At 38.6% G+C, this 23,892-nt stretch overlaps 1 protein-coding gene across 1 annotated transcript in view; it reads left to right on the top strand.

Moving 5' to 3' along the window:
* Positions 1 to 23,892, top strand: part of LOC121873805 (probable glutamate receptor) — a 52,274-nt gene that overhangs the window by 3,315 nt on the left and 25,067 nt on the right. Inside the window, exons 2-3 of the mRNA XM_042377509.1 lie at positions 18,375 to 18,592; positions 19,047 to 19,220. Coding sequence (XP_042233443.1) covers positions 18,378 to 18,592; positions 19,047 to 19,220 — 389 coding nt within the window. The 5' untranslated portion in view covers positions 18,375 to 18,377. The remainder of the gene's footprint in view (positions 1 to 18,374; positions 18,593 to 19,046; positions 19,221 to 23,892) is intronic.

Here is a 23,892-nt window from a genome sequence, read left to right as displayed (position 1 = left end):
TAGAACTCAAGGAAGATGTTTTACTGTGCTTCAACAGCGAAGTCTAAGTTTGATCAGGCACTAGACGTCAACAACTAAACAACAAGGATGCATTATTTTACTCAAAGAAGACACTGCACATTACGAATATGCCGAAATTTAATGTTTTTATTGTATCGAGTTTAACTGTTGGAGATAATATTTTGTCTACGCAGTAAAGAATGAACACCCAAATGGAGCACCGAGATGCAGTTTTAACTCCAGTCCAATATTTTGAGGGTTGGTGCCATATAAATGGGTTAATTACATTTGAATTATATTCCAAATCACCCCCTGTAACTTTCCACTGGATATGAGTTGTCATGTTCTCATCACGTGATTGGTAGCTTCCTTGAGGTGCGCCCAGTAAATGCTTGAATCAGCATGGAAAAGCCGGCACCCAAGAGGCAGTACTACTCAATCTCTCACACAAGTCGGACGTGATTAACCGGTCTATTTACATAGCCTCCGTCCTTCTCTTAACACTCATTTATAGTGAAATTTAGGGTTGATTTACACTCTGGAATTGTATCAACAGCAGTTCCTCAATAAAAGGAGAAACAGACAATTGGGTTTCGCTACTAAAACCCATTATAATATAAACGTTCAGGCCTATCGACATTGGCCTAGTTCAGCCATAGTTTTGTGCATTTAAGAATTAAACAACAATTACGCACTGAATGAAACTGAACTATGAATGTGAATTATTTCATAAATAAATATCTTGCGAAAATTATCGGCTCGACTGTTGTTGCTGTGTTAACAATGACTTAACCATGAATTAATCTTCTTACGGACTTTGTTTAGGAGTAGTTTTATTTACTCTGTGATATACTTTGTCAGACATTGTAAATATATAAATATATAATAAAGGAATATATGATCACACATTTTCGTTTACAAGGTCATTGTTAGTATTTTCATGGGTATATTATCGCGTGCGCTCGCCCAAGCACGTGTGTGTGTGTGTGTGTGTGTAACCATTTGTGTAAGTGTATGGTGTACATGTGTGTGTGAGTGTGTACTTGTGTGCGTCCTTCACTGAAAAATTTGGAGTCGTATTGTGATGAATTCTAGATTAATTCTGAAAAAAATATATATATATCCGTGTGATTTAACCCCCCAAAAACTTGTGTACAGAGCGGGGCAGTTCACCAAAATGATTCACCTTCTCAAGACCTGAGCCTTTATTTGTTCTGGATAAATTAAATTTGTTTCTTTCTTCAGAAGAAAATCCAAGTTAAGGCTTTATAACTTAGGGTAGGGGTGTCAAACTCATTTGCCAAGGCGGGCCAGATTTAATATGAGTACACAGTAAGCGGGCCAAGTAACATAATTATGAGCACTTCGCCATCACCTCTTAGGTGAGTAGTACGACAAAATAAGAAAGGTGGATTTAGTCTGCGCTCGTGCGAAACCCTTAAAAACAAACAAATCAAGTGTTTATTTACCTTGATCAATCTTATTGTTTGCTGCTGCTGCTTCCTGATAATTGGCACCTCTTGGTATGGATCAATGCATCAAAGTTTGGCACTAACGACTGAGCTGTAGCAACCTTCAATATTGATTTAAGGTGCGCATCAGTAAGCTGAGACCGAAGCCGAGACTTGTTCAAGTTTATCACAGAAAAGAGTTCTTCACAGACATATGTACTTCCGAACATTGACATAATCTTTGAGGCAAAACATTTAATCCCGGGATAATTTGGTCCAAAATATTGATAAAATGTGCCAACATCAACACTCGAAAACTTGTTCCTCAACACAGAATCACACTGGAGCTCAATTATTTTATTCAGCTGAGGGATACACTCACTATTTAGTTTTAGCTCCTCAAGGTAAGGCTGGAGCAGCAAATGGGCCATGGACCGCATGCAAGAGTGTGTCGGGCCGCACCTGGCCCATGGGCCACATGTTTGACACCTCTGACTTAGGGTATTGCGAGTTCTAGCTGGCGAGGCGTTTTATATTACACACACACACACACATATATATATATATATATATATATATATATATATATATATATATATATATATATATATATATATATATATATATATATATATATATAACTTCAGCAATGGACTTGTTACGTGGAAAGCGTAGTTATATACCGAAGAGGAGAACCAGGGAAAACATAAACATCTTGACTAAGTTGGGTTTCTTTAATTACTAACGTTTCGAAAAAAATCATTTTCCATCATCAGAGCCTAGAAAACAAAAAGTTCTAAAAAAGTTTTAAAAATACAGGTGATATACAATAAAAACGTAACATACACCAAAATTTACCTTCCACAAAATTTAAAGAAAGAGCACTCCAATTTAAAACCTACAAAAAATGACGAGAGACCTACGTACAAAGCTAAAATCAAGAAAAAAAGTGAAATAAAAATATACAAGGGGTGAAATATTACCTTAATTTAGACGAGCCTTAGTGTGAAAACCATAACAATTCACAAGAAGCCATGTCACAAATGGATAACTTTACTTTATACTGATGCAAGGCTTCCATAATGAGGAGGTCCGTCTCACAGTTGCTTCTGCCAAGAACTGAAAAATCAGACGGCGAAAACGTGTGGTCATGTTGGTGGGCGTGGTTACGGTTAGCTGAATGTGGTGGTTGTGTGATTAACTGGCCTGTTCGGACGGAACGGCCCAAGTGTTCATGGATGAGAGTTATCAGAGCTAGGCTCTGATGATGGAAAATGATTTTTCAGAAACGTTAGTAATTAAAGAAACCCAACTTAGTCAAGATGTTTGTGTTTTCCCTGGTTCTCCTCTTCGTTTTATATATATATATATATATATATATATATATATATATATATATATATATATATATATATATATATATATATAGTTGTGTGTAAACGATCTTCCCGTTACCGCTTTACATGCCCGTTTGATGGACCCCCTTGAAACGGAGGTGAGAAGGTTCGATGCTACCCGTGTCACCGGCAGATTCACCCCAGCCGCCATTCAGTCACTATCTAGCTACCCAGCTGTTCGTCAAAATTCTGGCTGTGATCTCATCAAAGGCTCGGGACTCGTGGGCTGTGTCCCCAGACCTTCACCTATAGACTGTCAATTCTCTGGTCATCTACCACTACCACATACCACGACCGGCAGTTCATCTCATTCCGTCTGTGCCCCCGTGTTCTCCTGCCACTGTCTCTCCAGTGTGGAGTTGAATGGACGCTTCCCTACCCTGAGTGTGGATCACCTTGTTCCAGAACCTTCCCCCAGGGCCACTGCCTTAGGAAATATCTGTTCATTGTTTGATTCTATGGTTGTTTGATCCCATTAATTGCTGACTCCCCTTTATTGTTCGATTCTATCAATTGTTGACTCCCATTAATTGTTTGATTCCATTAATTGCTGACTCCCATTAATTGTTTGCTCCCCTTAATTGTTTAACTCCATTAACTATTGACTGCATTAATTGTTTGACTCCCGTAATTATTTGATGTTTGTTGAGTGGTGTCAGAGTTTTGTGTAATATTTTTTATAGTAAAGAGATGTCAATCTCAAACGGTTGTTTGCTATTCCTCAGAAAAAAATGATCCTTGACTTTCCTTTATTAAGAACCTGATTAGTCTGGTAAGGGATTTCTATCCCTAATTCCCATGCCTTTACAATATACATATATATATATATATATATATATATATATATATATATATATATATATATATATATATATATATATATATATATATATATATATATACTGTATATACAAGTAAATCACTGTAGGTGCGCGTGATCTAGGTGTATATATACAGAGGAGGGTGAGACCAGGTCCACAATGGTCAGGTATTAGGTAATGACCCTACTAATCATTAAATAGCACACAACGGTTGGTGGTCAGGTCAGAGGATTAGGTGACCCAACCTTCTCACCTGGTTACAAATCTTCTTAATTACAAAATTGTCATGTACAAACTGGACAATTTTGTAATTAAGAAGATTTGTAACCATCGTGAAGATGCCTTGAATAAAGACGAAAGCTAAGGTGCTCCGTTGTTTCCCTTTTCCCGTGTGATTTTATCAAGATATATATATATATAAGAACATAAGAAAGTGGGATACTGCAGGAGGCCGACTGGCCCATACAGGGCAGATCCCTTTCACACCCATCCCAGCACTTCCATGTGCCTATCCAACTTCGTCTTGAAGCTCCCTAGCGTCCCCGATCCTACTATAGCACTCGGTAGCCTATTCCACATATCCACAACTCTATTACCAAACCAGTGCTTGCCTATATCCTTTCTGAATCGGAATTTACTAATTTAAAGCCATTTGTTCTAGTTATTTCGTTATTACTGAGCTTCAGAACATCTTCCAATTTACCCTTGTTAATCCCACTTACCCACTTGTACACCTCTATCATATCTCCCCTAACTCTACGCCTCTCTAATGAATGTAAACCTAAGCTTTTCAGTCTTTCTTCACATGGAAGGTTTCTAATATTATGGATCATTTTTGTCATTCTTCTTTGTACTCTCTCCAAAGAATCTGTCCATTCTATAATAAGGACACCAGAACTGAACCGCATAATCCATGTGTGGCCTCACTAATGCTAGGTAAAGTTTCAAGATAACGTCAGCAGTTCTGTTACTCACAGACCTAGATATGAACCCAAGTCCCTGTTGCCTTGTTGCGAACGCTAATACATTGTTTTTCTGGTTTCAAGTCGTTTGTAACAAAATACACCTAGATCTTTTTCACAAACTAAGTTTTCTATTTCCGTGTTACCTAGTTTATACTTAACGTTTGTATTCGTCTTCCCTATCTGTAGTACCTTGCATTTATCAGTATTAAAATTCATTTGCCAGTCTACTGACCACTCATGTAAGGTATCTAGATCACTTTGAAGGTGTTCAAAGTCACTGTCTGAATTTATCACTCTCCCCATTTTGGTATCATCTGCAAATATACTAATCCTACTAGTTATGCCTAAATCAAGATCATTAATGAATATAACAAACAGCAGAGGGCCTAATACAGATCCCTGGGAACTCCGCTTTTGACCGCACCCCAGTCTGACTTTAATCCATTTATGCCGACTCTTTGTTTCCTACCAGTTAACCATGACCTAATCCATTTTAATACTGATCCACCTATTCCATGTGCTTCTACCTTCCTTATCAATCTCTCATGAGGGACTCTATCGAATGCTTTACTGAAATCTAAATAAATTATATCATATGACTTATCATTATCTACCGCTTCATATACTTCTGAGAAAAAGCGAAGCAAATTTGTGAGACAAGAACGTCCCTGGGTGAACCCGTGCTGAGAAGAATGAATTAAGTTAGATATTCCAAGGTGGCTTCTGATTTTGTACCCAATAATTGACTCTAACAACTTGCCTATGATTGGCGTGAGACTAATGGGGCCAGTATTTGATGCTATTGATTTATCACCCTTTTAATCGGAACTACGTTGCAAGTTCCAAGCTTCTGGCACTAGGCCCGATTCTAATGACTTATTAAATAAAACTGCGAATGGATTACTCAACTCATCTCTACATTCTTTTAATATTCTAGCATATACCTCGTCTGGACCAGGCGATTTATGAGGCTTCAGTTTGTTAATTACTTTAAGCACATCGTTACTAGTAATATTGATATTCATCAACATATTTTCTATACTGTCGTTATATACCTTATGAACTTCTGGAAACTGTGCTTGGTTTTCATTTGTGAATACGGAGCGAAAATGACTATTTAACGTGCCACATTTCTACTTTCATCATCAGTCATTTCTCCTGTAAAGTAGTTTTAAAGGGGACCTATTATTATCTAACCTTTGATTTATACAGTTGATAAAAAGCTTTGGGGTTATTTTTCGATTCGTTTGCTACCTTGATTTCATAATTTCTCTTTGCTTTCTAATTTCTGTTTTACCTGTCTTGTTGAGTTCTGATAGTAACCAAGTAAGTGATTTCGCCTTTTCTTAACTTTTCTATATACTCTTTCTTTTCCCTAGAAGATCTAAGTCTATTATTCATCCATTTTGGTTGGTTCGTGTCGATCTGAATTTTCTTTTAGGGATGTGTTTATTTTTGGGCATTATTGATTGTCGCAATAAGTGATTTCCATAAGTAGCTGCTAAATTAAATTCGGGGTTATCCCGTCCTAAGTTGACAGTTTCCGGAGGTGTGGGGGGGGGTTAATCTTTTGACCATAGGGTCATCCCTTAGGTCTCTCCTTAAGCTACCGTAATTAGCCTTCCTAAAATCCGGGATCAAGGCCGAATTTTCCTTCTTCCTACCATCCCATATTATGTTAAAATATATGGCTTTATGATCACTGTTTCCTAGTTCGTCTCCAATCCCAACATCTTTTACTAGATTTTCATTATTACTGAGAACTAAATCGAGGATATTATTTCCTCTAGTGGGCGAGTTTATGAATTGATATAAAAAACTATCTTGTACTACTTCTAGAAAATCTTCAGATTCATTATTGCTAAGTTGATTTTTCCAATCTATGCCTGAAAAGTTGAAATCGCCTAGAATACATACATTGTTTCTATCAGATGCCTTCTTTATTTCCTCCCATAGCAATTTACCATCGTTCCTACTCAAATTAGGTGGTCTATATATAACACCAATGACTACGGATTCACTGCCCTCACCAATCTCTACCCAAATACTTTCATTGTCGCTATTTGCTTTAATGTTTGATTTATTGCAGCTTTTTAATGACACCCTGATATACACTGCTACACCGCCACCTCTCCTTCCTACTCTGTCAAATTTAAATAGGTTATATCCTGGAAAATGAAATTCTGCTAAAAAATGCTTGCTGTTTGAATTTATCCATGTTTCCGTTATTGCAATTATATCTATGTTCTCTTTACTAACAATGGCGTTATCTACTTCTGTTTCACTACTTCCCAGGACCTGCTTGTTTTTGGCTCCCATTTTCCCCGACCCCTCTCTACAGAAACCCCCCCTTCGGAGTGACAATTTCACGCTCCAGGGATGCAGACAACGTCTTTACCCCTCACGAGACAAGTGTACTCCGTCGCGACAGTACAGGTAGTCGTTGCCATAAAATCGTTGCCAGTCATCAATGAATGCCCAACCATTGTTTGCACAATGTTTTTCCAGTCGGCAATTAATAGCAATTGCCCTGGACAGCCATTCACGACCAACCCCTCTTCTAGGCAAGACACCACATACAATCGGGATCCCTCCCCTATCTCTAATCTTCCCCAGCGCCTCCCTATACCTCTTGAAAAATTCCTCACTCCTAACCTTACCTATGTCGTTTCCTCCCACACTAAGATACACTACTGGATTGGTACCCTCCCCTGACAAAACTCTGTCTAACCTCTCGGCTACATGCCCTATCCCAGCCCCAGGAAAACATACCCTAGTCATACGTTTCCTATCTCTCACACAAAAAGCCCTATCCATAAACCTCACCTGGCTGTCACCAACTACCACGACCTTACCTGTGGGCAGGGTTTGTACAACTGCCCTTTCCTCTCCTTGATCCATACCGTCCTGCCTCTTCTCTTCCTCTCCAGCTTCCTGTAGCACCTGGTAAGGGTTACTGCACTCCACACCCTGGTCAGCTTTCCTAAGCCTGACCCTAGTCCCCTTGGAGACAACCACTCTCCACGCCTGCTCCTCCTTCGGTATGTTTAATAAGACTAGATTCTATGATGTTCCTACTATCAATTGAATTACATGGTAATATTGAGGAGGCATTATCCCAGTCAATGCAATGCTTGTTATCCCTCAAATGAACAAACAGAGCATTGGATTCCTGGCCTGTCCTAACACTGTATTTGTGTTGTTTAATTCTAGTTTATGCTGATAACCACAAGGAAAGAAGAAAACACGAAGTTCCCAAGCGCTTTCGTGTAATTCACATCTTCAGGGGTGAGTACAGACTGTACTCACCCTGGTATGAAACAACACAAAAACATTTTCTTCTTTCACACCTACAGTGATTTACTTGCATATAATTTATATACATATATAAATTATATATATATATAAATTATATATATATATAAATTATATATATATATATATATATATTTATAAATAAATTATATATATATATATATATATATATATATATATATATATATATATATATATATATATATATATATATACAATATATATATATATATATATATATATATATATATATATATATATATATATATATATATGTATATATATATTTATATATATATGCCGATAACCACAAGGAAAGAAGAAAACACGAAGTTCCCAAGCGCTTTCGTGTAATTCACATCTTCAGGGGTGAGTACAGTCTGTACAGTGTACTCACCCCTGAAGATGTGAATTACACGAAAGCGCTTGGGAACTTCGTGTTTTCTTCTTTCCTTGTGGTTATCAGCATATACCTAGATCACGCGCACCTACAGTGATTTGCTTGCATATATATATATATATATATATATATATATATATATATATATATATATATATATACATATATATATATATATATATATATATATATATATATATATATATATATATATATATATATATATATATATATGTGTGTGTGTGTGTGTGTGTGTGTTTAGAAATACAAAATTTCTTATTTTTGCACCCTGCTGATTAATTTCCCATGGTTTTGAACATAGGGATTTCGAAAATGACATATATTTATCTTGAATTGATGGGAAATGCTGCCTCATGAGCTCTGAATTCCAATACCGGCAAATTTCTCACTGTTCTTAGTTCAGTCTACTGAAAAAGACATAATATCCCTGAATATTATTAGAAAATGTGCATAAATTATTATCCTTACACTTTACTAATGTCAAAGTTATTATTAATGCTTGTGGAAATTATATGTGTCAAATTCTATCACGTGCAGAGTTAAATACATATATTCAAAACAAAGATTCATTATTTATTGACCATTCACAATCATATTGAATTAATGCTATGTGGCATTAAAATAGGATTGTGTGATCCAACATTTATTGAGTGAATTATAGTTTTTACAGATTTACAAGTACTATTTAGCCTATGCAAAAAATGAGTTCGTTGTTCTGCAACTGTTGTGGCAAAATCGCTCATCATCGTTATTCCTCTCGCTAATATGTCTTTAACCACTTTAACAGTATTCACAAATTGTTCAACTACCAAATACTCTGTGTAATGTGTGTATGGGTTGAGAGAGCCAACTGAAACCAACATTGAAAGCTTCAAATATAAAATGTGACTCCCGTCCAATATGGTCAATAAGAGTAGTATCTCCATTCATTTTGGGTTTTTTTAATATATGCTTTCGCCTTCTGAAGTCGTTTGGTTTATCAGTTATGAGCAGTTTAAATGATGATCAGGGTAAATGGGATAAATTCCTGAGTTAAATACCAACCACGATTTTCCATATTCTTCAGAACAGCTTCAGCCACAAACTCTTGTTTACTTCTTGGTATTACAACATATTTTGAACTAGCTATAAGTCATTGACCTGTACATAGGATGCCCACGTGGTTTGCATCCACTGTGCCGAGTAAAACAGTGCCAAGAAATTTTTAAATCTGTGTAGTTTATTCTGTGTCTCTGGGACATACCCAATCTCTTGTGAAAACTTACACATCTTCATGGCATGCAGAGTTATTGCCATCCACGTAGCCTTGTGTATAGCCCCTGGTTTACTCCAACGAATTTCTCGAAGTGGAGTGCCACCAATAGTGATGATGGAGAGCTCTGCCACACCACGATAGCCTGCTCGTGGTGGCTCAGTCGAATCCTTATTATGAAAAATGTCATTCACCAACTGATGACCTGCTGTTTCTTCTCTTCAAGCCAAGATCTTTGCTTCTAATGTGTTCGGGTGTTCTTTGTTTACATTTATCTCCGAGCTTTTGACCTCTTTAAACCAAGTATTATCTGGAACCAAACAGCTTCTTCCATACTGTACAGCCCCTATAATAACCTCCAACACAAGGTGTAGACAAGCTTGGTCGAACACCTTTATAAAGATAGCTTTCCTTCCAGTAATTTGGTTGCTCCCTTGTACATACCAGAATTACTTGTTGTTGCGTCTGTAAAGACTATCGAGCAGGTTGGTTGTCCGCCGCTCGTTTGCTTGTTCGCAGCCCCACTCGGGAGGGGGGGATGGAGGTGAGAGGGCCACTGCTGCCCATTTCGCCGGCCAGACACGATCCAGCCTTCACCAAAGCTGTTTCTTCACCCAGCTGTCCTATTCCTTCTCTGGTTGTGTACTCCTCGGAGGTTCCTGGGGCTCATGTGCTCATTCCCGTGTCTTCACTATTCGATTGTCAAACTCTGGTCACTTAGTCCAGCTACTGCCTCGGCTGCCAAGTGATCGCCACTTCCTCCATGCCCTACCCACCGTCCGTGCCCTGGCGTCCCTTTTGTGTGGCAAGACATCGCCCACCAACGTCGGCGCCAAGTGAGGAAGCTACCCTGGACCTCCCCTCTTCCGACTGCTTCACTCGGACCTCACCCTGATGAGGGGCGGATCACAGGGTTACCAGAATATTCTACAGTGCTTGTTAGAAGGAAGATTCATCTACAGCCGTAGGAAATAACTGTACTTTGTTTTATTGATTACTAGCAGAATCGCCGCCCTCCGGGCGGCTGATCCACATTGTCTCACTGTTCAGTCCCCAAAACTTCTTCCATCAATAGTTCATTAACGGTGTATGTAAGTTCCACCCCTGTCTAGTCATCACTACATATAACACCACCCATCATCACTACATATAACATCATCCATCATCACTAAATATAACACCATCCATCATCACTACATATAACACCATCCATCATCACTACATATAGCACCATCCATCATCACTACATATAGCACCATGCACATCACTACATATTAGGGTGTGTCATACGGAGGCGAATTTTTTTTTTTGAGTTTGAAAAATCGGCCCATGGTATTAATGATGTAGTTCTATGTGCAGAATCATGTGATATCTTCAGATTTGAAAAGTTTTTATTTTTTGTAAGGTAAATTTTAACTTGAAATCTTATGAAAATTCAGTATTCCCACCCTTTTACCAACACCACTAAATAGCTTATTTAAAGTAAAGTAAATGTATCAGGTTAATTTTTTAGGATGAAAATGATCCAGAATAGTGAAACGAATGATCTTGACACATTTATTAAATTTAATATTCCTTTAGAAAACAAAATCATCAAATACAAAAACCGGTTTTACTACTACGACCCGGTGTTGCTGCACACCATAGAGAACATGTCTTTCTTGCTTCTGTTTCTACTCATCACCTCCCTACTGACCACCTGAGCTCGGATGTAGCCTTCCCTCCTCTCCTGGCTGTACACGTGACTGCTGGCCTCGCTCACTTGCTGGCAGCTCCTATACTCTGGGTGTGCGAGGGGCCAGGCAGGGACATGCATGGGGTTGTTCAGAGGAAAGCTCTGACTTGAACATTGGTGAGGCTGCAGGTAGAGGGCTCACTGCCAGCCTGGATGTTATCCAGATCTATGAGATCAGTGAGGGTCTTGGCACCTAGATTGACTTCAGGAGTCTTCCTGACCCTGAAGGAATCGTCACCAACTGATTCGTCATGCCCAGATCCTCTCATAAGTCTCATATCCAAGATCTTTTTGACTGCCACTCTTCTCTCCTCCTCATCCTTACTGCAGAGCATTGTCTGCAGAACTGCCTCAGGATGAGCATACCAGGAATATCTCCTCACAGTCTGCTCCACAATCTGAACAACCTTCCTTGGCTGACTCCTCAGGAGCTCAAGCTGGAAGAAAACATGCCTCGGACCTTCGGAGAACTCAGTGAGCTTGACCTTGGTGTTGAACCAATTTGGCAAGTAGACACTCTGATGGGTGGACAATAAGTCTCCAGGTTGTGAAGCTGGTTCCCCTTTCAGTTTATGATGAGCGACCCAAATTCTGCAGAACCTGAGGTAGTTGAGCCTAGAATGTGAGACTGGACCTATCTGCAGAGTAAGCAAGTCTATCAGGCACTTGACCCCAGTTTTGATATTTTGCAAATCATGTAACCATAGTACTGGTCAGTACTCAGGTCGTCAATGACAGTATGTGCAAGCTCAACGAGTGGAGGGCCAACTGTGATTTTTCAAGCTCAGTTGTTCTAACTCAGTGGCAGAGTCAGCAGCATCTTGCAGGAATTCCAGACCATCTTTGTTTGAAAGAGAGTCTTGCCATCCAGCTCCTGGATCAGATGTCTGAGTGGCAACTCGTTGGTGTGGAGGTCACAAACAATCCAGACAAGCTTCCTCCCAATCTTCCGCTCTATCCACTGTATGACCCCCCCCTTGCCACCCTGTGTTCGTGTTGGCCCTGTCCCCTCCTTATGGCCTGCAGGGTCTGGTCTACGTTCCTCTCTCTGAGCCAGTTCACAATGTTATCTGCCACTATCTCAGCTGGTTTCCTGATGTCATCTTTCTCTGGAGTGAAATGCCACAAATACTTCCCTCCTGGTTCACTGCAGCAGGAGTAGTGTTCCTCCTTCACCATGGCAGGGAACAACTTGTCAGAATCTCCAACTTTCATGAACACTTTAGTGTCATCCCTTCTCCCATCAAAGAACAAACAATTGATTCCATTTTCTCTTATCCCCTTATCAAACTCCTCTTCTAGGTTACTGACAAGTTTCTCCTGAGCTCTCCTTACTTTGTTATGATCTATCACCAGGTGAACATCATCAGGTGTTATCAAACCACCGTCAATCCAGGCAGCTGTTGCTATCTCTGCAGTTTCTCTGAGACCAGTGTGGTGTCGCATGCTGGCCAGAGCTATGCTCAGGATATCTTTCCTATTTCGAATCTTATGCCTGGAAGGTTTGGGATCATTATTTTCTGGGTTAGGGACAAAGTCACCATTCTCCTGGTCAGCACTCGGATCAGCCATGGGGAAGTCATTAAACTCTGAATCAGCTTGACTCCAATCATCGGCCTTTTTTACCTCACCCTGGGCCTTCTCAAGTCTCTTTTCCTCGGCAACTCTTCTCCTCTTCTGTCTCTCTGTGGCAGCCTCCTGTCTCTTGGACTCCGGAATATCTTGGCTAGAAATCATGAGAGCCCCTATACTGCCAGTCTTCTCTCTCTGTGCTTTGACAAATGCCAGTTCGATCACAGGAATCTTCAGTTCACGCTTGCAAATACAGGAGATGTGGGCCTCGGATTTACAGTCACGATCGCATCCAAACTCAGGACAGAGAACAATTGGGCACTTGCAAGTAATTATGTCAAATAACTGGTCCAGTTGCTTGGCAAAGCTGTCCTTAACTGCAAGTTTTCCTCTCCCAAGAGAGATATCTCTTGCCTTTTCCCAACTGGCTAGCAGTCTCTCACTAATCTTCTTCTGACTTGTTATGACTGGAGACTTGAACTGAGCGTTAGCCAGAGTGTACTGTGCCAAGACAGCTTTGGTCATATCACTGGCAATGTCGTTGTTTGTGTAAGTTCTTTGGTTCTTTTCACTGATTTGCCTGATTAAAACACCGTATCTCAAAGCATCTCTCAATGTAGGCAACTCCGACTTCAGGAGCTCTCTCCCAGACCCAAGATAGTGACTGAGATGGCTGGATTTTTGGTTCCTCGTCCTGACACAAGCAGCCATCGCAAATATTATCAACTTATAAATGCATCAGAATCTGAAACAGAAAAAAATATTGTTAGTTGGGTTGTTAAAGAATGAAGTCAGAAAGCAATGTTCACTATTTAATTGTAATGCACTAATGCAGCTGTACGTTAGATTTTCGATAAATTTCACGCTAAAATTTACCAAGCAAAAGGTTGCAAAATATTGAAACTGAAATTATTTTCTGTTTATATACACTAAAATCTACCAAAAAAGTGATGGGCCATTAGTTTTAGCTGATCTTCCCTCCTATGACACACCCTACTACATATAGCACCATCCATCATCACTACATATAACATCATCCATCATCACTACATATAACATCATCCATCATCACTACATATAACACCATCCATCATCACTACATATAGCACCATCCATCATCACTACATATAACACCATCCATCATCACTACATATAACACCATGCATCATCACTACATATAGCACCATCCATCATCACTACATATAACACCACCCATCATCACTACATATAACACCACCCATCATCACTACATATAACATCATCCATCATCACTACATATAGCACCATCCATCATCACTACATAACACCATCCATCATCACTACATATAACACCATCCATCATCACTACATATAACACCACCCATCATCACTACATATAGCACCATCCATCATCACTACATATAACACCATCCATCATCACTACATATAACACCATGCATCATCACTACATATAGCACCATCCATCATCACTACATATAACACCATCCATCATCACTACATATAACACCACCCATCATCACTACATATAACACCACCCATCATCACTACATAGAACATCATCCATCATCACTACATATAGCACCATCCATCATCACTACATATAGCACCATCCATCATCACTACATATAGCACCATCCATCATCACTACATATAGCACCATCCATCATCACTACATATAACACCATCCATCATCACTACATACAACACCATCCATCATCACTACATATAACACCATCCATCATCACTACATATAACACCATCCATCATCACTACATATAACACCATCCATCATCACTACATATAACACCACCCATCATCACTACATATAACACCATCCATCATCACTACATATAGCACCATCCATCATCACTACATATAGCACCATCCATCATCACTACATATAACACCATCCATCATCACTACATATAACACCATCCATCATCACTACATATAACACCATCCATCATCACTATATATAACACCATCCATCATCACTACATATAACACCATCCATCATCACTACATATAACACCATCCATCATCACTACATATAACACCATCCATCATCACTACATATAGCACCATCCATCATCACTACATATAACACCATCCATCATCACTACATATAACACCACCCATCATCACTACATATAACACCACCCATCATCACTACATATAACACTATCCATCATCACTACATATAACACCATCCATCATCACTACATATAGCACCATCCATCATCACTACATATAGCACCATCCATCATCACTACATATAACACCATCCATCATCACCATCCATCATCACTACATATAACACCATCCATCATCACTACATATAACACCATCCATCATCACTATATATAACACCATCCATCATCACTACAGATCGGTAAAGTAGTTTCCGAGATTCTCCTGTGGACACACAAACAAATAAATAAAGAGACAGACAGACTTCTATGTTACACACACACATATATATATATATATATATATATATATATATATATATATATATATATATATATATATATATATATATATATATATATAGATATAGCTATAGATATAGATAGATAGATGCTTTATTTAAATAATTGTGTTTACTCCAGTGCTGTTTATTTAATATTTGTGTGAGTGAAGACAGTTAAAACTTTTTTATTATATTTTAGTAAATAGTTGTCCTCTCTTAACGGTTGTTTATTACCCCTTGGAAACCCGTGGTTCTTGACTTTCATTTGATAAGATCCTGATTAGGTTAGCAAGGGATTTATATCCTACAGGCCAGGCCTTTACAGTGTCATATACCAAAGCCACTTTCAGGTCAGGTAGGTTCTACAGTGTTAGATCAACCGTTACCTCAGCTTGTGACACACCAGTTGAGTCGGTGACGGGAAGGATTCCAAGTAACTTCCCCTCGTTGTACTGTGGAGATCCAGATATGAGGACTGCCAGGGCTTCCTTTGCCATCCCAGTGCAGTGCACAGAATTGAGGGAATTCACACAAGTCTTGCATATGTTTGTGATAAAGCTTAAGACGAGTTGTCATCCTTTTGCGACGCATTGTGGAAGTTGAGATAACAAAATCATTGAGGTCTCCTCTTCCAGCCGTGATTCGATATGAAACCATAACAGTAGACTGAATGTTAGACAGTATAAGACTGTCAGTAAGAGTGCAGTTTTTTCACATTCCATTATCTTTGTTGGAAATAGAATTGCATTTGTTGGTCTATCTGATTAATTGGCTCCAGAAATTAGTTGATAATTAAAATTATTATCATCAATAGCATCACAGGATTTACAGAGACCAACTGAAGATGTTGAGTGTGCTGTTACAGTCTGGCAATTTGGTGTGTACTTTCTTCTAATAGTTCTTGTCATGTGTTATTCTTCGTTGGTCCAGGTAAAAGGATATGTCATCTTCCTTCTTTCCTTCAGATAACAATCTATTATTTCTTATCACCTATATGGCATCAGTTGTTCCTATATCAAATAGTTCGTCAAGATGTACCTCCAAGTTGTTTCTTTTATCACCTGAATCACCTTTTCTATCTTTATTTTTTACAAAGTTTCAGTGCCTTTGATGGAGAGGCATAAATTGCATCAAAGCATTCTTCCTAGTTACACACTACAAAACTAGATTAGTACAAGTCAAACTACTCTACACTGAAAAAACCTTCTTATCTTTGCCATACGATTAATATTGCATTGATTGTATACTGTATTTTACTCATGATATTTCACCTTTGATTAAAAAAATAGCACTCAAGCAATGGCTTTTGAATATTTATTTATATGTAAAGAGATATTATTCTGTGACATGTCCATTTTAAGTCAATTGAACTATAAATAGAGATTTGTCGGTATTGGATTTCAAAGTCCAAGAGGCAGCATTTTCCCTAAAAATGAGCGGGAAATAGATATTTTTTTCGAAATCCTCGATGTTCAAAATCATGAGAAATCAATCAGGAGGGTACAAAAAAAGAATATATATTTTTGAACAGATCGCACATAATAATCTCCCGACTTTTCCATAGATTCCCGTGGGAAAAAAAGAAAGTTGCAAAGTTCAAGAGTGAGCCAGCATCACCATAAAACATTTTTATTTTATTTCATCGACTAACAGTTTTCCTCTCGTATAAAGCTCCATAATCATGTAATAAGTAAAGTTGGTCATCTACGCCCAATGTCCTTTCATGACGCCTCGCGAAGAATGTTAGTCGCCCCTGTAAAATAATTTAATTAGTGAAATGCTTGGTGAATGTCTCGTTGTACTTGATGAGAGACGACGGTACTAAATGTGATGACATCCCATTAAGCTTCGCAAACGAATGTCACCATTATATAAAGCTGGACAGAATATTGTGTTCCCCGTAACTCACCCGGAGCCTCCGGTAAAATCTCCCTCCCTCAGAGAATATAAGATATTATTAATTGTGTTATTCTCTACTGTCATGCTTTTGTATCTAAAGGCCTGTTGCATTAGACTACTTCAACCACTGAGGTACCCATCTTCACCCATTTTATATCAGTAACATAACTTTCCATGCACGTATAAGATTTAGTACCACAAGTGACACTAGTCACTCAGGGGTCATGGAAGGTGAAAAGGCCTGGCCTTTAGGATTTAAATCCCGTGCCAGCCTAATCAGGATCTTATAAAAAGGAAACTCAAGAACCATGGGTTTCCAAGGGGTAACAAACAACTGTTTGAGATTGACATCTCTTTACTACGAAAATAATCACAATAATTTCACTCTGACACCACTCACAGAAATATTAAATAAACAGCACTGGAGTCAAACAAAGACTTAAAACAAAACAAAAAATACAACAAAGAACAGGTATTTCCTACGGCTGCAGATGAATCTTCCTCCTAACCAGCACGGCGGAATGTTCTGGTAAAGCGGTGATCCGCTCTAAGGGGGAAGGTCCAGGGCAGCTTCCTCATTTGGCGCCGGCGTTGGTGGGCGATGTCTTGCCACACAGGAGAGATGCCAGGACACGGACGGTGGATAGGACGTGGAGGAAGGGGCGATCACGTGGCAGCTGCGTAGTAGCTGGAGTAGGTAACCGGAGTTGACAGCCGAATAGTGAAGGACTGGGAAATCAGGCCAAGAGCCCCAGAATCCTCAGATGAGTACACAAGCAGAGTTGGAATCGAACAGCGGCGATAGTAGCAGCTGTGGTGAAGGCTGGATCGTGTCTGGTGTGCGACGAGGTAGCAGAGACCTTCTAACCTCCGTCTACCACCCTAGTGGGGCCACAAACGAGCAGCGGAAAACCATCACTCTCGTTACAGCCCTTACAGAAGGCAACACTTTTTTTTTTAAAGTTACCAAGTTTTTTCCCAAAGGAACAATTCAACAAGATCCATAAAAAAAGTTGTCTGCTTTATCACAGTACAGTAACTATGCATTATAACCCCATTTCCCCACATTCTAGGAGATGGTGATGTCACCAGGGTATCATATAGTGGTGCTGGCTGCTACAGTGATGAGCTCTGCGCCCGTAGTCAGCCAGATTATGGATGGACCCGTGGTGCAGGTGGCCGTGGATGTGGGCGTGATGGTGGGTCAGATTGTGGAGTACCATCTCACCGGTTGTCACCTGGTGCTCTTCACCACTACACCACGCTCATATGTATCCACCAATATAATTAGGTGAATGTTTTTTTTTTCATTAATCCTTTTAATATATAAACGTAGAGCTTTATTACGATGGCTATACATAGTATGTAACTTACAAACCTACGCAGTTCCGTTGTGGAAGTATCTACTGTACCATTGCATTCCGGGCTTTACTTGCTTACTGACAGCCAAAGCTTCACGTAAGTTCTCGCAGATGGTCTGATCAATATGTATCTGTATGTGCATTTTCTGTAAGATATCAAAATTAAGCCAGGTTGAAATAGATATCACGCATTTCTGGTAATTTCATCTAGGAAGGGAATCAGTACGAGTTTCGTTTCGTTTAGTAGAGACTCCAAGTTAGTAAATGGCGAGCACGCTGTTGTTAAAAGCCATCACAACTAGGCCATTTTTATACTTTTATTAAAAGTAGCTGTAGGTGCCAGAACATAAGGCTGATGACACATTATTTTAACTTGTCACTCAGACACGTGCATATGAATGTGGAGACTGGCCTAGTAGTGGAAGAAGCGTGGGTGTTCTCCCAGGACCAGCTGGCCCAGGACTTCTTCCTCCGGGGACTGTGGGGAGACATCACAACCACCTGTCGGGCACTGATCCTTGATCTCACCACCAGCAACAGTACTGACCTTGTTCTCAGGTAATAATTATGAACATACTTGGAATTATTATTGCAAAATCACAAATATTTCGGGAACAGTAAACGTGACAAACTAGAACCAAAATCGAAAGTGCTCTAGAACTTACCCGCACACATAATACGCTCACACATACACACACACACACACCTAGTGTAGTGAAGGATGTAATGTAGATAAAGCAAATGCTAGGGGGTTTTAATCACACGTCTGAGGCCAAAAGGTTTGATGGTATTTTTTAAATGTATATTATATGAGTAGGTCAAAATACCATTTCTTACTCGATGCAGCCTGGCCAAAAACCTGTGGCAAAGGGTAAAAAATTGTACCTCACTGTGGCGACTTTTTTTTTTACACACAGGGAAACAACGTTGCCATAATTGCAATTTGACCTTATTATTTTGTGTAATTAAGTTGGAATTTTATAAGTAACAAAAATATACATCACAAAAACCATAGAAACATAGATATTACATATAAAAACATGTAAAATCCAAAGAAGCACAGTCATCACATTAAAACAAAATTTCTGATATCATGGTGCACAATTAAAAGAAATGATTCATATCCCTGATATATATATATATATATTTTTTTTTTATTCATACAGAATCATACTTAAGTACAAGGTAAACTGTACAGTAGGCAAACTGTATATTTGTTTACGATCTTTGAATTATATGCCTATGACAAAACATGTTTTTACCATACCTTGCTTTTTTTCTTTTATTTTACAGGGTTTGGCACACCCGGGCAAAGGTTTTCCGGCATCTTCGTGGTGTAGATTAATACAGTATAACCTTTTTTTTCTATATTTACAATATCTTTCCGTTCTTTTTTTTTTCGCCCCCCAGGCTCCGTTGTGGGTCGTTTGACCTGTGCCCGGGTTGGCTAATTCCCGTAAAAAAACAAAAAAGGTCACTCACACACATCGGGGCCTAGGAGGCGAAAAACGTAATCATAATAATACACACACACATATATATATATATATATATATATATATATATATATATATATATATATATATATATGCTGATAACTACAAGAAAACATTGTAAGTTCCTAAGCTTTGCTTAAAATCATCGCACCTATATATATATATATATATATATATATATATATATATATATATAAAACAAAGAAGTATGTCTGTGTGTGTGTTTGTGTATTGTGTGTCCGCACGAGAATCTCGGAAAGTACTTTACCGATCTGTAGTGATGCTGGATGATGTTATATGTAGTGATGCTGGATGGTGTTATATGTAGTGATGATGGATGATATTATATGTAGTGATAATGGGTGGTGTTATATGTAGTGATGATGGATGGTGTTATATGTAGTGATGATGATGGATGGTGTTATATGTAATGATGATGGATGATGTTATAAGTAGTGATGATAGATGTCGTTATATGTAGTGTTAATGGGTGGTGTTATATGTAGTGATGATGGATGATATTATATGTAGTGATGATGGGTGGTGTTATATGTAGTGATGATGGATGGTGTTATATGTAGTGATGATGGATGATATTATATGTAGTGATGATGGGTGGTGTTATATGTAGTGATGATGGATGGTGTTATATGTAGTGATGATGGATGATGTTATATGTAGTGATGATGGGTGGTGTTATATGTAGTGATGATGGATGGTGTTATATGTAGTGATGATGGATGGTGCTATATGTAGTGATGATTGATGGTGTTATATGTAGTGATGATGGGTGGTGTTATATGTAGTGATGATGGGTGGTGTTATATGTAGTGATGATGGATGGTGTTATATGTAGTGATGATGGATGGTGTTATGTGTAGTGATGATTGATGGTGTTATATGTAGTGATGATGGATGGTGTTATGTGTAGTGATGATTGATGGTGTTATATGTAGTGATGATGGATGATGTTATATGTAGTGATGATGGGTGGTGTTATATGTAGTGATGATGGATGGTGTTATATGTAGTGATGATGGATGGTGTTATGTGTAGTGATGATTGATGGTGTTATATGTAGTGATGATGGATGATGTTATATGTAGTGATGATGGGTGGTGTTATATGTAGTGATGATGGATGGTGTTATATGTAGTGATGATGGATGGTGTTATGTGTAGTGATGATTGATGGTGTTATATGTAGTGATGATGGATGATGTTAATAATAATAATAATGATAATAATAATAATTAACGGTTTATTGAAAGAGCTTGGCAGCCAGAAGGCTGAAAATATACAGTTACATATTTGGGGAATGGGTTACGAATTACGAATAATATACAAGTAACATGAGTGACACAAATAAGACATATAATAACTAGATGGGGAAAAGCTCAAACTACAGTTCATTTCAACATAGTGACAGTGCAAGGAGTAGTGTTTACTGGGAGTGAATACACTGATTTATTACAAGTTATTGATAATTTTTACAATGGTTGGGACTGGGCTGTTCTTATAGCGATCAGTTCGTGCACGTATGGGCTGGATGCGGTTGTGGTGTCGAACAGCAATTCTCGGACTAGGGATGATGGGTGGTGTTATATGTAGTGATGATGGATGGTGTTATATGTAGTGATGATGGATGGTGTTATATGTAGTGATGATTGATGGTGTTATATGTAGTGATGATGGATGGTGTTATATGTAGTGATGATGGATGGTGTCATATGTAGTGATGATTGATGGTGTTATATGTAGTGATCTCAAAAAAACTCCAACCAATCCAATCTGACACAACCCCGACGCCCACACGTAGAAAAGTCATATTCCCTCCTATGATTTATAGCTATTTTGATCCTTAGGTTCTCTTTCATTATGGCTTACTTTTCTCTGGATTTAGCCTCCATCCATTAAACCACACAGAGGTTGAAAAGTCGTATCACATCCCATGTATTACAGCTAATTTTATCCTTATGCTCTTTCTCATTACAGCATACTTTTCTTTGATCTCTAACTTTTCTAGGCTGTCCATTCTAACAAGGTAGTCCATTTTAACGAGGTATGCCAAACGTACGATTTTGCACACTGTGGCCTAGCAAAAGAGCAGCTCGTAGGGCGGCGTTTCTGCTCTCTCTATATATAAAACAAAGAAGTCTGTCTGTTTGTATGTATGTCCACAGGAGAATCTTGGAAACTACTTTACCGATCTGTAGTGATGATGGATGGTGTTATATGTAGTGATGAGGGATGGTGTTATATGTAGTGATGATGGATGGTGTTATATGTAGTGATGATGGATGATGTTATATATAGAATATGAAAAGTATCCCTCTGTTGTCATTGGCAACATGGATAAGAAATGTGAATATGGGGTGCAAATAAGTACAAAGGAGAATCTGCTGGACTGTGCTGCTCTAATGGGAAAGTACGACTGCCAAATTTGGAAAAACCACCACAATCATTGAAGACTCTCATGCTGGGAACAACACCAGAGTCAAAACACTACTTGGAAAATATACGGAAGTATATTTCATGCTTCCAGATGACATCCTTTGGAGCTACCAGAGTAGTTCGTGAGCACGGATACATGCCCACATTCAAAGTCCAGGGTCAAGTCTATCACAAAGCAGGATCCTTCTTACCCCTGGAAGATGAGCAGGCAAAGTTCCTCCATATCTACTTCATGGGAGATCATGAAAAGCAGACTATTATCAGGTGTGGCAACATTCAAGGTGTCAGACATGATATTGTCCTATCTATCCAAGAAATGCTGCATGAGTGCAACACGTATGTACAGTCATTTAAAAATGCCCTGGAAAGCATGCCTTCTGACGAGTACAAAGTCAGGATCAAAGCAGACACCTTAATGCACTACAGTGAGACAATGTTGAGCCTCCCGGAGGGTGGCGTCCTACCATGGCCTAGCGAAAGAGCCGCACAGAGGGCGGCGATTCCGCTAGTAATAAAAAAAATAAAAAAAGATCAAAAGTGAAAAACAAAATGTGTATGTTGTGTTGTCAATAATAAGAGAAACAATTGAGACCCTGCAATTGTGTGTAAATGAGGCAGAAAGTCAGATCAGCAACCTGGGACTTGGTCACAATTTTCGTAATGCCATATGGCACCAGGGTCTACCATTAGACAATTAGACAACACATTATGCTTCCAATATCTTCCCAGGTGGTAGTACTTTAAGGGTATTGAAATGCATCGAAAGAAAGGTACACTGCCATGATATGGTTCTTATTTATCATACCTCATACCCCAGAACAATATATATATATATATTATATATATATATATATATATATATATATATATATATATATATATATATATATATATATATATATATATATATATATATATATATATATAACAAAGAAGAATGTCTGTGTGTTTGTTTGTTTGTGTGTGTCCGCACGAGAATCTCTGAAACTACTTTACCGATCAGTAGATGGATGGTGTTATATGTAGTGATGATGATGGATGTGTTATATGTAGTGATGCTGGATGGTGTTATATGTAGTGATGCTGGATGGTGTTATACGTAGTGATGATGGATGAGGTTATATGTAGTGATGATGGATCTTGTTATATGTAGTGATGATTAGACAATAAAATAATACCAATTTAATGCTAAAAATTATACTTTGCTGTACCGTAGCAGTGCAACTTACAAACACCGTTAGTGAACTATTGATGGAAGAAGAAGTTTTGGGGACTGAACAG

This window comes from Homarus americanus, unplaced genomic scaffold, assembly GCF_018991925.1.
Source record: "Homarus americanus isolate GMGI-L3 unplaced genomic scaffold, GMGI_Hamer_2.0 scaffold25827, whole genome shotgun sequence".
NCBI classification, from domain to species: Eukaryota; Metazoa; Arthropoda; class Malacostraca; order Decapoda; family Nephropidae; genus Homarus; species Homarus americanus.
The sequence above is the reverse complement of the archived record's forward strand: the minus strand, read 5'-3'. Positions and strand labels throughout refer to the sequence as shown.